Source organism: Etheostoma cragini, chromosome 16 (genome assembly GCF_013103735.1).
Source record: "Etheostoma cragini isolate CJK2018 chromosome 16, CSU_Ecrag_1.0, whole genome shotgun sequence".
NCBI classification, from domain to species: Eukaryota; Metazoa; Chordata; class Actinopteri; order Perciformes; family Percidae; genus Etheostoma; species Etheostoma cragini.
In genome coordinates, this window is record NC_048422.1 from 20,118,547 (window position 1) to 20,140,861 (window position 22,315).

General features: G+C 40.4%; 1 protein-coding gene across 23 annotated transcripts in view; it reads right to left on the minus strand.

Moving 5' to 3' along the window:
• Positions 1–221: 221 nt before the first annotated feature.
• The window catches only part of LOC117959272 (formin-binding protein 1), a 59,198-nt gene continuing 37,104 nt past the window's right edge, over positions 222–22,315 (minus strand). For 5 of the 23 annotated variants that reach the window (XM_034896303.1, XM_034896301.1, XM_034896291.1 and 2 more), the window contains exons 7-17: positions 18,632–18,760; positions 17,906–18,052; positions 16,111–16,302; positions 13,837–14,025; positions 7,547–7,561; positions 7,219–7,254; positions 4,614–4,723; positions 4,383–4,515; positions 3,834–3,955; positions 3,527–3,702; positions 1,788–2,330 (exon numbers count right to left, since the gene is read on the minus strand). In XM_034896303.1, coding sequence (XP_034752194.1) covers positions 2,152–2,330; positions 3,527–3,702; positions 3,834–3,955; positions 4,383–4,515; positions 4,614–4,723; positions 7,219–7,254; positions 7,547–7,561; positions 13,837–14,025; positions 16,111–16,302; positions 17,906–18,052; positions 18,632–18,760 — 1,428 coding nt within the window. In that variant the 3' untranslated portion in view covers positions 1,788–2,151. Of the gene's footprint in view, positions 399–1,787; positions 2,331–3,526; positions 3,703–3,833; positions 3,956–4,382; positions 4,516–4,613; positions 4,724–7,218; positions 7,255–7,546; positions 7,562–13,836; positions 14,026–16,110; positions 16,303–17,905; positions 18,053–18,631; positions 18,761–22,315 lie in introns of those variants that run through there. The other 18 variants (XM_034896293.1, XM_034896299.1, XM_034896292.1 and 15 more) reach the window with 18 other exon arrangements.

Consider the following 22,315-nt stretch of genomic DNA (forward strand, 5'->3'; position numbering starts at 1 on the left):
GAGGAAGCCAACAGCCACGTTCATGACCGCGCTTGGTTCAAGCGGAGTTAGTTACATTATGAAGCGAAGCTTTGCTGAAAACAAATTGTATACTGTGGTTGAGACTGCTGTATGAGTGTTAAGAATGGAAAAGGTTATGAGTGCTAAACATTTTGATGGATTTCTTTTAGCGTTGCTTCACATCGCAGAGTTCTGCCAAAGACGTGCAACGCTGCTGATACGTTTTGTAAGGTTTTTTGGGAAATTGAGATGCGTTCTAATTGGCCGTCTTTCTCTTTTTTAGATTCGGGTCATCTCTCACTTTCTCTCTCTGACTCTGTGAGCGCGTGAGGAACATGGTGGTTTCTCCGAGGCTGCTTGCCCTGCCATTCCTCTGCCAGCCTCACACTTTTAGGAATCTGCAATTTAAAAAAAAAGAAAAATACAAACAAACAAAAAAAAAATGACAAAAAGAAAAGTTAGATAGCTTTAAAGGAAAATCGACAACAGCCCAAATATTCAGATATGGAGAGGAGTAAGAAAGAAGTCCTTGCATATATGAAACTACTTTAAAGTGTCATACGACACTTTGGTGTCCGGCATGAATTATATCTACACATATTGTATGTGTGAAAGACCTCCATAAACCCAAATATGTATCTGTTTAACTAAGCACCTTTCAGTTTCAGCTTAGTCACCAGTAGGCTTGAATGCATGTTAGAATGCAGCCACTTTACTTTGTCACAACATGCTGAAATTAGGTCACGATGAAGAGAAAAATCCCACAAATGCTATAGCATGCAACACATTTCAGATGCTCTTCAATAAAAATTACAGGAGACCTTAAAAAATCTCTGATGTGAAATGACAACCTTCACATAAGAACGCCATGCTGTGTGCCAGTAACCAGCCATCAAAGCTGATTAAAACGTGTGAAAGGTAATTTAAGGATTGGGTTGGGTAATGCTTTGCAAAAGAGATGATTTCTGAGTCGATGCCAAGTCTTGGAAAGTAGCACGGAATGTCTTGTGATTGTAGCAGTGAGGTGAAATGACACATAGGCCATACACACCATGCTTTTTTACCGTACAGTAAATGCACCATTCAAGTAGGTGCTGCTCTGAGACCCATGCAGGAAACCACAAAGCTTTAAAGTCCTGACCGGCTCCATTTCTTAGCCCAGTCTCACCATATAGCTCAGTACTGCTAATTTTCAGTCCTTTATTTCTTAACCACTGGCCTGGGGGGAAAAAAAGGACCAGAACAGCACAGACCAAACACTTTCAAATAAAAAAGGTGGATTAAAAAAAAGAAAAGAAAGAACATTCTAAGCTAAGCTACTATTTTGTTCAATACATTTATAAAAATGACCCCTTACTTTAACAACTTTGTCATGTTGTAACAGCTCTATGACTACTCTACAGCATGCAACATTTGAGGTTTGGGGGGTGGGCGCAATTTTTATTCTACTTTTTTTTTTGGTTTAGCCTACAAAAATATCTTTTAATATTTATTCATACTTTACAGCAGACTGAAAATACATCTGCATGATTGCACATCGAGCATGCTTTCCTTTCAGGAAACAACAAGTGAACAAAACACAATAGCTTGTTCTTGATGTTCATTGCCACATCAGATGGTGCATACATTCACTCAACCGTAATTTATTACCATAATGACTGAAATATTGGACCAAGTTGTGGCTCAGATTCTGATTCAAAACATCATTTGAATGGAATACTGTCATCTGAAATCTTAACAAAAAACAGTATATGTATATATCCTGTACTTTGTGTTTGAAATGATGATTTATTTTGTATGTCCACTAGGTGGCACTGCATTGAATGAGAGGTAAGGAACTAAAAGAGTCTTCTTTACACAAGTCTTACACATCCTCCTCCTGGCTCAGCCCACATTCAGTGTCATCACCTAAACATTAGCAAATGTTTTGTTCGGAGCTCAAAAAACCAGCCTACAGTGATACACTCACACTATCAGCAACAACTTTCCCAACTGTCATGAGGCACAATGGACAAATCTGCGTGTTGGGTGAGGAGGATATTCTCTTATCTGAGCTACCAGTAACAATCTGTAATCTCCATAATTTGCCTCACTCATACAGCAGTGAATAGAAAATAATTGACTCACAGTAACAACAACACACTTGCTGAGTTAAATGTATGTCATAGCACCTTTGGCATTTGTTTCCAAAAAGACCTCAACGTAGGATGAGGGGACGTATCCCTCTTCGTCCTCGTTCCGGCGCACTCGTGTCCAGCCGTCTCCTTTGTCCTCTTCTATCACGTACAACAGCTCGCCCTCTGCCACAGCGATAGTGCCCTCATTATGACCTGCGGGAGGAGGGAAACATAACAGAAAAGGCAACAGAAGATCGTGACGACTAAAGTGAATAAGAAAAGTCCACCCTGTACACTTTGAGGAACTACCTAAAATTAACTTAATGTAGATTAGAGCTTCATGTGTAAATTAGATTTCATGAAAACAAAGAGGAAGCAATGGGTCTAATCCCACATAATATTAAATGAATACAGTGGACCAGGGTTTCCCTGTCTAAGGTTCAGGACCCCTCAAAGGGCTCCCAATAAAAATCGTATGTGTCACCAGATAATTAGGTACAAAGAAAAGAAATATGTTACAGAAAATAGTTTTTCCATAATTCTGCTTTTTCCCCCCTCTTCTGCTTAAAACAGCCTTTCAATTAGAAAAATATTTCATACATTCACCATTTAAGGCCTCCAAAACGTTTCAAGTACATAAAATACCATGATGGTTGTAGCTCTTAAGGCCTCTAAATATCCTTGAAAAAAGTAAGATACTTTCACCTTTTCAGGTCTCTAAAATACCAACAAATTAGAGACAGAAGATGACAAAAAATCACTGCTCACACCATTCCTTTGGTCATGGGTGGGGGGGTTCACAGCTAAACTGCTTCAAAATATTATATATTGGTTGGTGGCCGTTTTTCAATCTGTAGGGGGGTGGGAACTAAAGGGTCACTGGTTCAAGTCCCCAAACGGACCAAAGTATGCTGGTGGACAGGTAGCTGGAGAAGTGCCAGTTCACTTCTGGGTACTGCCAAGGTACTCTTGAGCAAGGCACTGATCCCCCACCTGCTCGGGGCGCTTGTCCATTGACAGCTTCAGCCCCCTCACTTCAACATCTCTCTGTTGCACGGATACGTAGGTACTAAGCATGAGTAAGTAATTCAGGCCTGTGTGTAATGTGTGAAAACATTGTAATTTCCCTTGTGGGATTGATAAAGTATAAATTTATAATGATTAATTATTTATTAATAGGCTGTCTACCACTTCTGATTTGCACACAGCAATGTAGTCAACACCCTTTGAGAATTTGCCAAATTGGATTTTGAAAACAGGGTGAAATCCACTCTCCTCCTCCACACACTTCCTCACACCGTACTACTTTTCGTTCAGAGTAATTCAAATTCCGCCAGCCTACACCCAAATTAATAAAGGGCCCACATCATACTTTGAAATATTTGTCTTCAGTAGCAAAGGGTTCTTACCTTCAAATGGATACAAGGCTTTGCAGGTCCCTATGGTGGGCAGGGTCTCCTCATCGTCAAACTCGTCGTCGAACTCTGGGGTGGAGGAGGTGGGGAGGATGGGATTGATGTTGGCTTTGACCTGAGTCTCTGAATTCTGCTCCTCTGTGTAGCTGCCATCCGGGCTGCTCAAGGGCCAACACACACACACAGTAAATATACTGTGAAAACATACATAGTTTTCCTCCGAAAAAATTAGGTGTGCAACAACTCTGGGGTCTGGGATGTTGCGTGTAACTGAAAGACTGTCCGTCAGAGTATACCATACCTCTCTCTGTCCTGCGCACAGTTGTTGCTCACTGTGGTGTTGTTCTGGGTCTCAAAGAGTCCACTTCTCCGGTGCGTATCACTCTTGGATGGCATCCTCTCCTCCACCTCTGCTAACCAGCCCTAAAACACACGCAATCATTATATACGTGTTGTTTGCAGCTGACCTGTTTTTCCTACGTGATGACTTGAAAATGTATTTCAAGCAGCGTGGAATTCTTTTTTTTATCATCCGTGAATCAGATGGCTTTAACATTTGGCAAGAACCATCACAGGAGGAACGTCACTGCCTTGCACTCCACTTTACTTGCAATTTATTTACAAGGTTAAACAAGGCCATTATTCTGGGACTCCCTCTCTCCCTGCGCAGACATGTGGCCAGCCCCTCCAACTGCATCACATCTTCTCCTAATATGGACAAGCAGCAGACTTCTTTGGAACAACCACAGTGCGTTTGAACTCTTTACTATTCATTGTCTCGGATAAACCAAACAAGAAAGCTTCGCCAACACTAACACAGCATATAAATGAGAGCTCAGACTGAACTTACCTCAAATTTCTGCACTTCAAACTGGAGCTTCTCGATGTTCTGGCCTATTTCTGATAGCCGGGGGTCTACACTGGCCGGGTCTCCCATCTGAGGGTTCTTCACGTACACATCCCTCATCTTAGTTAAAGCGTCCCTGGGAAAGAAAATCACTAGAGTCAGTACAAGTCTTTGTTGCAAATTAATGGGGTAAACACAAATATCGGGACAAATTTAAAACCTTAAAAAAGATACCTCTGGTCCATCTCTTTCTGAATGTCCTTATTCAGTTCATCTATCTTGCCCTGCAGCTTCTTCCTCCTCTGTTCTGGTGGCAGGTGGCTGAAGTCCTCTGGTCCAGAGCCCTGAGAGAAGAAAAGGAAAGAAGAGGGGCAGAAAAAAAAGAAACACAAATGGGGAAAAGGCGGTTATAACACATACGATTAATAAAACCACCCTCATAACTCATTGTTGGTCGTGTTGTTGTTTTAACAGGGAACGACTCAGGGATATACGCCCCGCAAATGGAGTCCCTGTTATGTTCTAACCACATCATTCACCTGAAGGAGATACTGCTGCTGGTCTCTAATAACACACACTCACTGAGTGTTGGGATGTTTGTATCTGTATAGAGTTGAGGCCAGTCACCCATTCAATGTGCCAGCGCCTAATCTAGTGCTCTCTGCCGATGCATCGGAAATGTAACAAAGTATGAGCTACATCCTTTTATTGCTCATATAGTGTTTCAGAGTAAGCTGGCTAATGGGGCTGTTTTCTGACAGGATCGTGTGTTCTTTAATCAATGTTGTGTGAGTGAGACATCTTATTTTGGCTGGACAAGGGTCATATTTCCAGTTGAGAAGGTTTCCAGTCAGTAACACTGAACTGATGAGTCATACTGCTCGGCCGTCTCTCGAGCTATCTGTAGACTTAATGTATCCTTCTCAAGCTTGCTATACAATAGAGCAAGCTGGTCTGTATGGAGCCCTAGCGTGTTCAAGTCAAAAACGTATACAGGAGAACTCAACTCATTAGCTAGCTGGCAGTTGGTGCGGCTGCAGGGGGGTTAGAGGCGTGTGATTGGCTAAAAGGTGAGGGGGGCGGGGAGTGGTGGCACCTCCACTGTCATAAGAAGTGATTTTGGAAAATAACAAACTAAAGGTTTACAGCAATTTGGCTGCTCTGTGATGCTATACTTGCTTTGAGCTAAATGCTAATCCCAGCATGCTAACATGTTCACAATAATAATGCAATGACGATGCTAATGTTTACCATGTTCATCATCTCAGTTTTGTGTGTAGCATGCTAATATTTGCTGATTAATACTAAACACAGGGTACAGCTAAGGCTGATGGGAATGGCATTACTTTTGCAGGTACTTGGTTGTTATTTAGGCAGTGGATCACTCCAGTCAGTGGGCTTCCCCCGTCCTCTGGGGATGATAAATGTCTGTACAAAGTTTCACGGCAATCCATCCAACAGTTATTGAAATATTTGAGTCTGGACCAAAGTGGTCAACTGGCCAACATTGCCATCCCTAGAGCCACACTGCTAGTGTGGCTAAAAAGAATCAACTCCAACTGAAACCCTGTTAATGTAGAAATAATCATGATTAAATAAGATAAACATTCTAATGAGTTGTTTTTTAATCATTTGTCTTACATTAAGTCTTATTTATCAACTTTATATTGAACTCTTTGGGGCTCCGTAGACTCTGTCGTTGAGTTTTTGAGTGAAGTCTGATCAATGATGGAAAAAGGTGCATCGCCTGAATAGACCAAGGCCTGGTTGAAACTCATTGAGATGGGTCACAGCGACACCACAAGATAAAACTGCTGGAGCTACAGACTTCACATGAGCCAGGTTAAAGCTCAAGCATCTAGGTTACCATGGCAACCTTACCCCTTCTCCCTGTACCAGCACGCAACACTTAACAGGCATGCAACGTATCATCATGCAGAGACATACTCCATTCTGAGTGATACATTTATAGTGCAGAAGTCATGTATTAGTGTTTACATTCTCTATGTACCCCAAGACAAATCAAAATACTATAATTATCTAGGTAAAAGGTAAGACCAAACTAAAACTATAGGCAGACGTTATGTAATTTGTTTGTAGTATCCATGGATGAGAATTTACTAATTGATTCTTCTGTATAGAATCAGGTGTAGATTTATAAAAACACAATTAAATTTAAGTCGAAAATTGTTTTAATTAAATAATTAATTAATTTTAATTGCAAAGTCAACTTAGCTCGACATTTTGAAAAATAAGCTAATTTGCTTTCTTACAGAGAGACCCTCTCAAGTCTGAATCCTGAATATAAAGCCAGCTGGCAGTTAGCTTAGCTTAGCATAAAAACTAGGATCAGTGGGAAATTGGACACTGGACATGAAATGACTGAAATAAAATGGTGCAATTTAACAAGAAATAATATGTTAATTTGTGCGTTTAAGAGGGTCTGTAGGCGCAGTTTATAAATTTGGACAGAATCTAGCAATTTACCCTGGCTTCCTTTCTAGTGCACAGAAATGAGAGTGGTTTTGAAAAAACATTTTGGTTTACAAAATGTTAAACTATCCCTTTAGTCCTCAAAGTGTGTCTTGTTCTGAGGAAATTATGAATTAATGATGATATTCTCTGGAGGCCTGCAATCACACAGTTCTCCAACAGTATGTTAGCTTTACAGAACAGCATTCTATAAAATAATGGCATGCAGTGTGAGGATATGAGTGAGCAACTACTATATAAGATCAGATTAGTGCTTGTTACAAGGACATACGATTTGTCGAGACGAAGAAGGACTACCAGACAGACTAAGAGACGGACAGGTAAAACATAGAGTAAATCTGATCACCTCAATGAGATTCCGGACGTGGGAATTGAGTGTGATCTGCACCACAGAGACCACACAGTTTGGGAGAGACATGACGGGAACACAAGCACAACACAAAAAACAACAAAACAATACACAAATGAGCCAACGACATGAGTCTGAGGTCCATCGTTGTGTCAACAGCAAAGTTAAAATGATTAACTTCAATCCAAAAAAAAAAATTACAAAAGAGAGCACAACAAAACCAGAACGGCGTACAGAACGTTATTAACAGTGTGTTACTGGGAGGACGTGACATGCGTGCTATGGTCATGCCGCTATGGTCGTGAGGTTATTCGGTGATGCTTACCAGCTTCAGAGAAAGCTTCATGGGGGGAGAGGAGAGAGAAATGGCGAAGAGCAGGAGAGAGAAAGAGACAACAGTCAACGTCAGGAAAATATTGCTGCCATTTGTTTTATTTTCTTTTAAATAAAAAATGTAATGTATTTAATGATACTCTTTGCTTTGCCAAACTTCACCATTTAAGGAAAAGAGGGTATGGCACTTAAAGAATCCGAATCCGAATCAGAAATACTTTATTGATCCCGAAGAGAAATTCTGTGTTGCAGTTGCACAAATAGTAGAAATTTCAGGGTGCAAATATAAATAAAGAAATATAAGGAGTGTGGATATATACGGTATTTACATAGTTAAAGCAATGTTATTATACAGTATTTACATAGTTAATATAATTTAGGAATTGCAAGGGTGAAAAGTAATAATAATAATAATTGTAGCAGTTGAGTATTGATATTATAGATATTCTTATTAAATATATAATACAGATATTATATAGATATTTAATATTGGTTATTAAAGGCTTTACGATTTGGATTCATATGCAAGTTGTGGTATAAAAAACTCTTTGAGCGATAGTTTCAAAACCCTCTTTTTCTAATTTGGTAAAGTTTAGCATTTCTAATGTAATGGATTAATGAAAAATGAAAAAAATAAGTCGGCAAAAAGGCCAACCTGCTGCACAAGCATGAAGTAAAGAATGGGGGGGGGGGAAATTAAGGGAAGTCAGATTAAAATAAATGTAAGGAAAGAAGTAGAGGGGTGGTGACTGCGACAGGGACGGATGGACCCTTTACTTCTTGATCCCTCTCTGCTGCCGTCACAATGGCACGCAGGCGACAGCAGAGGGCGCCAAAACCATAAACACATTAGCTGATCCATACGTTGACATGGAGGCAGATACTGTACACAGACAAGCTGGAGAGTTGCTTTCAAAACCAAAAATGTCGAAACTCACTCATTACGAAGGAACAATCAACACATATACATCTCAGTGTTTAACTCAAATGAAAGTCCCTGAATGAAGGTACAAAAACAAATACGAGTAATCATGAACTAAAAGGAAAGTAGAGTAAAAAAGCAGAAAGGAAAGGGTTGTAAACGTGTTTTAACAGCTTATTTACAACCACTTGCTGCGTCTGTTCTAGCCGTGTTTTCAATACAAAAAAACAGAGTTAACAGAGCAGGTTAACAACCCTTGGCTTGGTAGAGCTGGAGCAGATGACTTGTAATCCTTTTAGAGGCTCAAAGGCTGGTACACTGAGGAGCTTGACTAACTTTGGTCCACTCATAAAGTCATCCACTTGGAATGACGTGTTACGGTATTTGTTATGATGCCTTCTTCCCTCTCGCCTTCCTGACGCTATGTTATTCTCACATTTACTATGTGTGAAACCGTAATTCCAGAACATAAGATAATATCTAATTTACATTTATACATTGACAGCACTGATGGTGTGCAAGTATATCATAAACTCTGGGTTAGGATCCATTTTGGGCTTTGTTTCTGTTTCTAGTGGACTTTATTGTAATAAATCTGGGTATAAGAAAAAAATCTCACTAAAATTGTGGACTTTTTAAGTAAAAGATTAAAAAATCATTGATTTTATGTGTGTGATGTTGTGTCTCTATGTGATCAAAATAAACTAAACTTGCAATGTTATGAGTATATGATTTTTATAATTTTACTCACAACTTAAAGATGCTCTAAAATTTAAGCTAGAGTTTAAGAGTAGATCTTAGCTGACTGCAGAGCAGAAACAGAGGTGGGCAAACATCTTCTGATGTGGTGTGTTCCAGGGACGTCCAGCTGGGTGGAGGCCTTGGGAAGACCCAGGACTAGGTGGAGAGATTATATCTCCAACCTGGCCTGGGAACGCCTCGGGATCCCCCAGTCAGAGCTAGTTAATGTGGCTCGGGAAAGGAAAGTTTGAGGTCCCTTGCTGGAGCTGCTCCCCCTGCAACCCGAGGCCAGATAAGCGGACGAAGATGGATGGATGGATGGATGAACAGGGTGGTTTAACTTATTATTTGAATTTGATTTAAACATTCTTCTCCAGTTTCAGTTTTAATTTTAGCCAATTTCCTATTATTTCATCAATATTTAAAGCAACACCAAAGATTCTTTTGTACCTTAAAATAATGTTTCCAAAATCGTTTCAGTGGTTCATCAACTCTTAACAGGGTGAACGGCACTTCTGCATTCACTTTGCGGCCCTCTATTTGCTATAACTGCACTACGCAAGTTTGCCAGATCAGGTTGCTGATCTGTAGTTTGAATGAGACAGCGGTAATGGGCACTTCCAACCTGTAGGGGCACCAAAGACAAAAGAGTGCTTCGGTGTTGCTTAAAATTTTTAAGAAAATCTTTTAAGAATTTCTGAGAAAAATATTACTAAGTAAAACAAGGATGTATGAACAATGAATATGCAAATTGTGCAGATGCAGAGCAGATACTTGTCCCTGATTGTCTTTTCTTCATCTGAGCATATATGTGATATATCATGTTATCATCAGAGAGATGCAGTCTATTGTAAGGAGCATACTGCATGATAAATGTGTTTAATTTTCCACTTTCAGCACATATTTTTTTTTGACTAGTAAATTGGCTATTTAGTAGCTACTTGAGTGAGATTCTTTTAAGTTCGATAAATACGGACCCTGGTCCACAGAGATACTTGGACTCTTTCCAACCACCCAGACAGACATAGATATACAGGTATATTATGGTCTTTACAAACAGATAACATTGCTGCAGTGTGGCACACCAGCACAAAGAAAGCCCAGGAGGGGTGAATTCGGGGTACTGGAGGCTAAACCCATTTCCAAAGCGTGACCAACACCTCGCCTAGTGTCAAATCCATCTGACACTGCAATTTAAATAGCAAGGGGGGGGGGGGTATCGCTGAATGTGATGAATGGCATCCACACGCCCATAATCCCCCACAGCCTCAGGTGCTTGTAGCACTTTGTGAATTAACCCCTTGTACAGTAGATGCTCGGTAGGGGGGAAGCCCTGAAACATCTGCAGGACAACAGCGAGCAACAAGAAACATCAAGCTGATAGATGTGATGTGGAATGAAGTCATCCTCTTCTCCGATCATTCGCCCCGCTTCCACACGCATCGGAGCTGTGTGATCAATACTGAGCCAGGCACAGACACAAGCCTCCTTTGTGAGAACATTTTTCCTCATTATTTGTGATGACTGAATGTGTCACAAAACAAATTATTGTTAATAAGGCTACTGTTCGTGTTGTACATGGCTTCTACTAATCACACACACATCCACACATATATCCGCACCAACCACCTGAACCACATGCACTCACACACACATAGCGCTGGTACTCACTGATGCCCGTCACGCACACACTTACAACATATTGTCTGGCTTCGAAAGCATATGTGGGTCGACCCAGAGTCCTCTTCATAAGCTCTTTGTGACAATTGAGCGAGCGTGGCGATTGCTGCTGTGGTGGTCGTCGGAGAGAACACAGCTTTGTCAATGAGAACTCAGGAAACGGCACTGACGTCTTAAAGCTCTTATGCTGTACACTGTCTTCATTTGACTCGAAAAACACAAACGCTTTCTTTTCTTTTTTCTTCTCCTGTCTCCACAGTTACTGTGGATGGATTAGACAGGTAATATGCACCCCACAAAGGCTCTCATGCGGGGGTAGACATCCCTCCACTGTGCAGAGACACACAACACCCCACCTCCACTGGCACAACTACTCTAATCCCTAATGTGATACTCTGTTCCCCTGGCAAGAGGTGCAAGAGGAATAAAATGGTATGTTCTTGATTTACCTGCAGCTGAAACAACAGAATATCATAGAAAGTAGTCTTTGTAACTTGCTGTCTGTTAACTCTTTAAACAGGGGTTTTGCAGGAATTTAAGTTTCAGGTTATTTTAATGCTACATTTAATGCAATTAAATACCTGTTTCTTATTTATTTTCCCAGTACTTTTAATAAAAATTTGTTTTTAATAACATGGACATTTTCCGATTATGAGCCGATGAGCGATGTCACGTCTGACAGCTCAGATAAGATCCAAAAGCCTTCCTGGAAACTGAATTAAAGCTGTATAAAGCTTTTAAAGATCTGCATATACCCTGTTAAAAATAAGCCTTCCTTTCTGTAGTACTGGAGCTAAAGTGTTGCTACTTAGCTTGGTTTGATGCAGGCTTGTTTGCAAAAGAGCTGCCACTCTACCAGCAGCTGGCCATAGGCATTAGATCAAAAATGTGTGTGTCAGTGAGGCATTAGGGCTGGTGTCCCTAAAAGACTAGTTGCTGGATTAACCATGCACCTTCAGTTGCCTTAAAATTATCTGACATATGGTAGATTTATTCCAAAAAGAAAGAAATTATATTGTAAAAAAGTACTCTGCATTAAGCAACATCTATATACATGAAAAACAAACAGGTCAGTGGCATGAGACATGAAAGGGTAACTTAACTAAATGTCATGAGATATGGAAAGAAGTGCAGATTCATTTAAAGAGGTTCATTCTTTAATGTGCTTTCTACTCTTGACACCGTTTCTAACCTCTCACAGACCCATTGTCCTATGCTATTGAAATGTTAGAGTAAGGTCAAACGTCTAATCTGTTTAATCAGTTTATAGTCGACAAACAATGCATCTGATCTGACTCTTTTTTATCGCTCTTCTCGAGAGCTGTTTCAGCACTTCCGCTTTCAGAAACGTGCACTTCCTGACAGATCTGTCCGGCGCTAGAAAAAAAAATACACACTTCCTTTTTTCTGACGACCTTCAATCGTTTCCTCTACAATACGATTGCACACCCTGCTCTGTTGCACCATATCGTTTATCTGCCTTCTTTAGACGTCATGTTACCACCGATTCATACAACTGCTGCCCTTTCAAAATTTGAGTGTAAACAAAAACCTGTGGGGTCAAGTAAGTTACCGCACATTCCGGATGTCGGGGAGAGCTGGAGGATAAAGTGCATTAGGGGATGACATGCTATGACCTGCCGTGGCCCAGCCCAGCGATACCATTACAACAAACACTGGATCGGGACCCACCAGGCTGGTGCTGATAAGGCCACCCTCTGGGAAGCCTTCTAAAATTACTCTACTGGCCTTCTCCCTCCCCGTGGTGTGGATGACTTAGTCAGCCTGCTGCCATACCCACAATCCATCACTTTGTTCATTGGGGCTGGGTACTGAATTCAATATTTTTTAGGTGCTGACTGAATTGCTTTCATAGTATCAAGTATCAAAAAATGCGTTGTCATTCAATACCAAATGAGTAAATCTCATCAGCGTCAGTGAGCCAATGAGCTCACTACCAAGATCTAATAATGCTGCTGATTGGCTGTCTAATGTTACACGTCGAAAAGGCATGCAGGTAGAACTCCCCATTATGCACAGACACTCCGGTAGAAGGAGCTGAAGAAAAAAGGAGAAAAACGATTTGTGCTGCAATTTGTAATGTTGTAAATTCTTTTTGTTAAAATAGATTTTATACTGTTGGCATAGAGAATGATATTGTTTAGGAACCAATTTCAAAGTAACTCTTTTGGGCAAGGTACAGAAACTTTTTGAATGAGACCCAGCCCTATTGTTCATAATGTGAGCTTTCTTCTGTATGCTCTTTTCCTAATATCCCTTGCAAAAAAAAAAACTAAACAAAAACAATCTGCCTCCAGCATTAGACTGCATAGAAGTGCGCAGAGAGCTACTGCAGTCTCCATGCTACTGCCAAGACTGCTCAGGCGTCTTGTTCATTTCTGTCAAAGGGAGGGAAGTGGGTGAGAGGGATTGTCATTGTGAGCACAGAGTTAATATGAAGAGGGACTAGATGGAGAATGAGTCAGACATGTACCACGGATTTATAGTTATGCGCTACAGAAGCATGCTAGAGAAGCAAATAGGCTGAGCACTGTATTAGTAAAGTTAAAAGGCCTGTAATACTGCTGGCATTCAAAAATTTTACCATTTGTTTTTGTAAAAATAGTAACAAATTTAAATGTTCATCTGCACAGAAAAAAAAAGTGAAAATTAAATCTGTATTGGGCCAATGGGAGCACTGTGTCACATTTCCTACATATTGATGCATTCAGTTACTGGTAACCGAGTTCAATCACCTGCTGTAAGATGCTGCCATGTAGGCATTATGACCATCAAAACAGATGTAAAAACACATAGGCAAAGATTCTACCTTTTGTTACTTTACCCATACAGTGAAGCAGGTACAGAGCTCAGATACAGGTGTAGGACACACACGCATGCATTAAGCTCGCTGGACACACACACACATACACACTTACCCCTCGCCTCAGGCTCCGGAGGCAGTGCATTTTGGGTTTGGAGCTCATGAAGTCGTTGAGGCGGTGGGAGAGGGGCTCCTTTTGCTGCTTGGGAGACTGGGGGTCGTTGGGAACAGCAGAGGGTGAGGGCGGGGATGAGGCTGGGGGGGCAGGTGGGGGCTGGTGGGGGGACGTTAACAGGGACATAAGCTACCAGTAAGAGAGGGAGCCGTGACGGAGAGAGGAGGGGGAGAAGGAGGTAAAACATGGAAGAAGAAGAAGAAGTAGAAAGGGGCAAGAATTCAACAAAAAAAAGACAAAGGAGGAAAAGGAGGAGGGAACACAAACGAAATAAATAAGCCTCCTACAAATATTAAAAAATAAACACACAACAGAGAACCCAAACGGAAATTATAAGACAACAAAAGTTATGTAAAACCTGGTGTATCAGTTGTTATGTTGTTGAAAAATAAGTCAAACATATGAAACGTAAAAAAAAGATAGTTAAAAAGAAGAAAACAAAAAGTGAGTAGGAAGAAAATGTGTTAAAGCAAGCGGCTGCAACACAGCAAAAAGCAACGGTTTCAGTCAAAGCGCATGCAGGCTTTCATTTTCGAAATCCTTCTCATTTTTTCTCTTTCCCGACCTCATCACATGCCAGCTAGGATGAGAAATTCACCACATCTCCAAGAAAATCAGCAGCTGAATTTGAGGTCGTCATCAGAGAAATCTAATTGGTTATCACTGTGCTATAACATCTGACTGCATAACTCATCAAGTAGTTGGAGAGTTTCAGAATAAGGCAGAGATGAGTTCTAAGAAACCACACAGTGCACATGCACGGGCAAGTGAGTCAGATGCTGACTGCATCTCAAACACTACTACTTTCTTCTGTGAGTTTTAAACAGACTGTTTGAAATAGGTTTTAAAGCGCTCCCAAGCGTTTACAGGCTTGTGTTCATGTGCAATGTGCTATAGGTGCCAAAACAAATCTATGTTTGGTACTGCCAATTTGTTTTGTTTTGTCATTGTTCATGTGTGCAATAAACATAACTTTGTGAGAAAGAAATCGTGGCAGAGAATCGTGATATCAATTCTAAGTTAAAAAATCGTGATTCATATTTTTCCCTGAATCATGCAGGCCTGATTTAAAGTAGAAATACCTCTCTCTATGGCTGTCTGTGCTCCCAAAAACCTTCTACAAAAAAGGTATCATAAGTGCTTAAAGCACCAGATAAGCAACATGTTTACCATTTTGTGTACACATAGAGTATGCTGGGGTTTTTCATCTAGCTTTGCACTCACTTGCTTACAGCATTTCTTTCTCTCTCTCTCTCTCTCACACACTCACACACACACACACACACACACATATATATACAAATAATTACTGAAACATGCTCTGCTCTAATTCAATATCAACATTGCCACCAGCCCACAAGACAGTCAGAAATCAGTTTTGCTGTTCAGAAGCAGGAAACTTCCTTCAGAAGGAGGCTACCCAAGAGTTCCAGTCAATGGAAACACGGTAAAGGTAAACTGTTATTTCAGCCAGTGGAGTCCATCCACAGAATGACAGTAAAAATGCATTAGTGTGTGTTACAAAAGGAGGTGATTGCCAGGGAGGAAGAAAAGGGGCGGCAAATAATAACAACAGAAATGGCAATACTAACATGAACTAGCAACAAAGTTCTTCAGCTTAAAAAAGTCAAAGAATCTACACAAAAATGAAATTAAATACGTAACCAGTGCTACAAATGTAACAGATACTACAAATGCGACATTGAACACATGTATTACAAGACAGAACCAACATAAGATAATACAGTCTATAGGCCCTCCAGTCCATAAAAATCTCCCCAAAGTGAAACGTGACCTTTAAAGTAATGGTTTGAAGTCATTTCATCCTAGGGTCCTTTGCACCCCGATCTCGTTCCACACAACTCCCCAGAAGCTTTTTTCACCTGAGTAGACAACCTATTGTACTACTGTAGAAGTTTGGTATCATTTTGGACATTATTAGTGGGGTAATTAACAAGATACACAGTTGGTTCCATTAGCGTCTGCACTTAGCTAACCAGCTGATAAAGCGAACTTGCCCATCGTTCCACACAGGTGAAAAAAGCTTCTGGAGGGTTGTTTGGCTTGAGGTCTTGGTGCAAAGGACCCTAGGGTGAAATGACTCCAAACCATAACTTTAAGCGAGGGAAACAAAATGCACTATAAACAGCAAGGCTCTGCCGTAAGTTTAAGTGCAAACGTGGCTCCGTGTTAAGTTTGCATTGCATGTGTTACCTTGTTCTTGTTCTTAATGAAAGGCCACAGTTTGCCTTTGCTCTTGCCAGCAGGCTTCTCCCTGGCCTCTTTGGAGTTGGACAGGCTGGTGTCAGACACCGTCCTCTTCATGGCCTGGCCATAATCCTCAAACTCCACATCTCCTGGGGGCTCAAACCCGGATTTATAGGACTCCACCACCTGCTTAGAGTCCTAGTGGGGGAGAGTGGTGGCAGCAATCAGTAACACACCTGATACAGTTTCATCCACTTCAACTGAAACTGAAATTGCAAAACATTAGGGCTGTATGATCCGAGGAAAATGTGCAATAGTCATTAACGTTGAATATCACGATAACGATATAACTTGCGATCAATACACTGATTTTAAAGTGTACTCATTTCTAGGGCTGCTTGATTATGGAAGAAATTATAATCACGAGTATTTTTAAATGAGATTACTCATTGACTTTTGGAAAGATGTTAAAAAACATTGTGAACAAGTTAAATAAATCAACATTGAAAACACTTTAAACTCTAAAATTTCCCTCCCTTACCCCTAACATATACTTTTCCATTTTTTCATTCAGAACATTAGACCAAGAAAGAGTTTACTGGCAAAAGGTAATGTGCATAATAATAATTTTTCTTGAATATTCAATTTTTTGATCATTAGAAGCCAAAATCGTATATATTATTATTTGGATCAGTTGCACAACCCTGCTCAGTTCTGCTGCTTTCAGTATTCTTCTTAAATTCAGAAAATGTGTACTGGAAAACAGGATCCAACATTGATCGTTGAATTGAAGACACCAACAAAAAAATGACAGTTACTTTTTAAAGTGCAGTTTGTCATGTTTAATATGTTGCACCATTCCACAATGTTTTTATTGTGCAAGATTTTGCAAAACGATAAAAATATATTTTAGTGTGCAGCCCTACAAAACAATGACTAAAACAGGGGATTTATGTTTGTTTGTGATGTCCGGCTAATCAGCACGTCCGAAGATAAAATGCATCACAATAGTGGGACTGGTGACTTTCTTGTTTATAGTAGTTTTTAAATCTGATAAGAGTTCAAATCGTGAAAGGAGAGTGAGAGAAACTGTCATTATCCAGTTTGTGGGACACAGAAGAAAGAGGAAAAGACCTAAATCTGTCAGCCAGGAGTTACGACAAAAACACTGAGGTCAGGGACCTAGCCAGACTTCTCAGACACAGGAAGGACATTAATCAAGCGCAGTGTGCATCAGCTTCAATGAACTGATAAGGGCAGAGGGTCTGGTTGGAGTTAGGATCATGGGTCAAAGATTGTGCACTTCATACATGAGAGGAAGTGAGACAAAGACAGGGAAGGAGCATGTGATAAGTTATTCCCGATGTTGTTTACTGCATCAGACAGTCACAGGCTGGAGTCATCTCCCTGGAGCCGGGCCATGCAAACAGCCGGGCGTACACACACAAACACACACACGCAATGCAATCCCAGTCTTGTTTTTTTGTCATACAGCCAACATGTGAATTCTCAATATATCACACAGATTATTTTCTTTTTAAAGTACGCGAAGGCTGCCTTTCATTGTAATATCCAAATAAATAATAATAAGCCATGAGACAGAACTTAAGCCAATAACGGCTTGTGTATAAGCTTCATAGAAGTGTATAAACTAAAAACAGGCTCTCGTGATCTCTAAAGAACAGGTTTAGACTATAGCAAGCACAGTGCTTAAACTTCCTCATATTCCTCCTACTGTGTCTGTGTGTGTGTGAGAGATACATGTGTGTGATACACATGTATCTTATTTCTGTATACTCACCGTCTTGGGCTCAATGGACTCGGCGGCTTTCGTCATGCCCTCTAAACATTTCCCCACGATGGGCAGCACTTGGCGGTCCACATCTGCAAACGTCTTCATGCACACTCCTATCCTGTCAATTCTTCTCTCTTCCATGTCTTGAAGTTTCTACATACAAAAATGAAGGCATATTCCTTCATAAATACAAGTTTCACTAGCTTGTGTTGTAGAATTAGAGTGGATTGGACAGGGCTTGTGTGTCCGCAAGAGCTGTCTTTTTGATTTTGAGCAAGATCTTATGTATCATCTGGGCAAGCTCTTATGCACTTTACATCTTTCTTAATGTTTAAACCTATTCTCAAAAAAGAGCATTAGTAAGTCCAAACTGTGAAGTGAAAAAACTATTTTAAACTCATAACATTGTGTTCCAAAGCTCACAATCTGTGAGAATGCAACGGAGAATAATTTATTTGAAGTAGTCAACCCAAGTAATAATTGCACATAAATACACAATTCTGGCAGAGTTTTCATCCAGTCAGAGCTTTCACTTGCATTTGCACACAGAGTTTTGAAAGACAGCAATGATAAACAAACAAAATATTTCTGGGTGTAGTCAAACCTATCTGGGTGGGCGCCCTTAACAAATTTGATTCATGGGAAACCCTGGTTTACTACAAATATTGTATGCAACAACAAATCAGATAAAATATTTGGACATACAGTATGTTGCAGTGCTGTTATATTTACCTGGAATATGTTGGGAATAACTGTAAAGTAATGTTCATTCTGCTCCTGGTTGAACTTTTGCAGGTAGGAGGAGTAGTCACTCTTACTGTCAGCGGCCATCTGGTGCCTCACCTGCGCTTGCTGTCGTGCCTGAAGAAAAACAACACACATAAACATGCATATCAGAGACACTCACTACAGTGTTCCCTGATTAACACAGACATCTGGCTAACCCAGACACACAGCCAGATAAAAACCTACATGAGTTGACACATTTGTGCATATGAGTGTTCATGCATGCACATGTACAGTACACATATAAACTTTGACCTTCTGGACAGGTGCAAATCCAAGTGGGACCACAGCAACAGCCATTGGCATTTGACTATACTTTATGTAGGCCAGAAATAACATAGGCCAGAACAAACATATAAAATGAGCAACAGCTTTCCGTGGCTGCAGAATGGAGGGGTTTGGGTTTTTACTGCCTGCCCAGTCTGGCGTATTTCTACTGTTGATAATGTTGATTATTTTAACCCAGTTCGGTCTCAGGGAGGCAAGGCGGGCAGTCTGAAACGCAGCAGGAGCAGCCTATTACACATCCAAGGCAAGCAGATGGAGATGAGATTATCTCAGCTAGACAGCACATGGAGTGTGTTTGTGTGCGTGTGTCTGTGTGTGTGTGTGTATGTGTGTGTGTGTGTGTGCGCGCACTGTGTGTGTGTAGCTAAGAACTCTTATCTTTTTCCTCTTTCCATCAGATCTGAGACCTGTCCGCACACACAAAGTGGTTTCATTGGGTCGCCTATATCAAAGTGTCACCTTTTGAACCAGTAATTACATTTGGTCAGCTGAATGCAGATGAACGGGAAAACCTGCAGCCAGATTACTGTAACCCTGATCTGCCATAGCCCTGAGGGAAACATTTTAAGGACTTAAGTTGAGTCTCTCACACTCCCACACATACGGGTAATGGGCATGGTAATAGATGACATACTAGAAAAAAGGGGGAGGTCAGAGAGGAGACACTCATCAGACACAAAGGTACATTATTTCCAGCACAGGAGGGATGACAGTTAATACTTCTGGTGGAAAATGAAAGTCACAGCCTTAAAAAAAGGAATCCAGAGAAAAGCTAAAAAGCACATGTAAAAGTCCAGCTGTTTAAAATCTACGTGCAGGTCTGTGAGCATGCAGTTATTTATATGTGCTAAGCTGGTGTAGGTGCATGCAAAGTTGTGCCGGATGTGTTACGAAATGATGAGGGTAAACATCATTGCCATGGTAACATGGCAGATAACAACACTTCTTAACAAGTTGCTGTGCCTGCAGCGGCATCATATCCTGTTGTCATTTTCTGGAAATTGTCTGTTTCTTCTGTCATTCACACTTCTGTTTATATGCATGTGTATAAATACAGAATTTGTATATATATACACTACCGGTCAAAAGTTTGGGGTCACTTACAAATTTCCATTTCACTCCATTATAGACAGGATACCAGCTGATCTGGGTGGACGGCTGATCTTTAATGCAATATCTACATTTCCCATTATCAGCAACCCTTCATCCAATTTTCCAAAGGCACATTTTGTTTACTAATCTGATATAATCTGAAAACATTAAACAACCCTTTTGCAACTATGTAAGCACATAATGTAATCTGGAAACTGCTGCCCTGGTTAAAAAAAACAAGGCAACTGATCTCAGCTGGGATTCTGTCTATAATGGATTCCAATGGAAATTTGTGAGTGACCCCAAATTTTGACCGGTAGTGTATATATTTCCAGACATTTCTTTTTAAATGGAAGTTGTTATGAAAGCTGTCATCTTACGCAAAATAATTCAGCATTTCTTGATTTAATCTTTCTTACATCACACAAATAAAATGTTCAGCAGAAGACAGCAAGACAAGCCACTGTACGAGGGGTGGGGCAGGTCACAGTCAGACAGGACACGGCATGTTAACAGTGACCTGGTCAAGGTCTGTGTGTCAGGCTCTGCGGAAGAGCATGTGTTGGTGTGTGTGTGTGTGTGTGTGTGTGTGTGTGTCGAGACATAAGTCGAGACAGGGTGTGTTCCCACAGATATAACAGGCTCTCTGTCCGCCAGACCTACCTTGTGGGAACTTCGCTTCAAGGCATGGAATAAATAGATATACAAACACACACAAAAAAGAAAAGAATTGTTAGCCGTTTCCAGCTAAACAAGAGGTTGCCATAGATGCACTTCCTGGACAACCAGGCGTGTCATCACTCAAGAGGGGACGCCGGTATCTGGGTATACAAACACAATCACAACTACTGGAATTGTAAACCACGTTCTTATGGTATGAGTAGGGGCGGTGTAGAGGTGGAGAGGAGGGCACTGGGTAATTTTTCTTATTCTTCATGAATGAGGATATCCACAATAGGGGAAGAGTGTGAGTGTGTGTGTAAAGGCTGGGGTCCCTTAAAGAACTGTTAACAGGCTTTGTGGATATGTGGGCTGTGAATCCAAACCCCAAATTGAGGGATTTGTTTGCCAGAAGAGGAGAGGGAACAGTTAGAGGTTTGTTCTGGCTGCGGAGAAAACCACAATACCTCAGCTCAAAACAGCAGCTTTTTTTCGGCATTACATCGCATTACAGACAGAAAGCAACTCCTCCAGTCAAAATATATCTATTCAATTTTTTTATTTATTGTTACTGACAAGTAAATTAAGTGAGAAAGTTATTTTTGTATTAGTAACTTATCAGATCCTAAAGTGGCCTTTAGCTGCGGAACACTAACATACACAGACACAATTCCACACATAGCTATACCTACAAACATGTATAACCCTCTGTTTCTTCTTCTCTTCTTTGCTTATCGTGCGTCTGTTCTGTCCAACCCAGACCTACTTACACTCCAAGGCTTTAACTATGACTCAACCACAAACTGGGCTGAGGCTGTGACATGTCATTCCTTCCGGTGATTAATAGTCAGAGGCCTTCTAAATAATGAACGGAATATTCCTCTGCAAAGAAAATAACCCGTTGTTCTTTTCTGTGTATTAGTTTTATGACCATCTCCGTTTATTATCGCACAAAAAAACGAGCACAAAAAATAGTATTTTACTTTTGCTTTCAACCTGATGAAGCAAATGTAATAATAGAAGTGTACTAGTGCCTATAAACTCTCTAGGAAACTGAGCTAAAACACCTTCAACACCTTCAACACATTCAACACCTTCGACACATTCAACACCTTCAACACCAAGCATGTGGAAAAGTCACGAGCCATCACAACTAGAGTCTCAACCCCAGACACACAAAAGTGACAGAAAATATAGCAATAAAGCCTACACACTTCCTTTCTCTTTTTGCATATATCCGCACATCACCTTTTCTTTTTTTTATTAAAAAATCGCGTTAATTGAATTGATACGACAGATGAAATACACCTATAAAGTACCTATTATTATATTTAAAAAAACACACCTAAGAGAAGAATCTTTTTTAAGTGTTTGGTAAGAAAATCCAACCGTCTTCCACAGTGACTGATATTTGTATTATATTACATTTCTAAAATGTGAGTAGGAAAAAAAGAGAGAGCTGAGGTCAAACAAAAAAAAACACAAAAAAAGAATAGCAAATGAGAAAGCGGGTATAAATATTTGCGTTGATCTATGTATCGTCAAGCAGGACAAGATGCATATCCGTATATCTTGTTACATAATCTACAA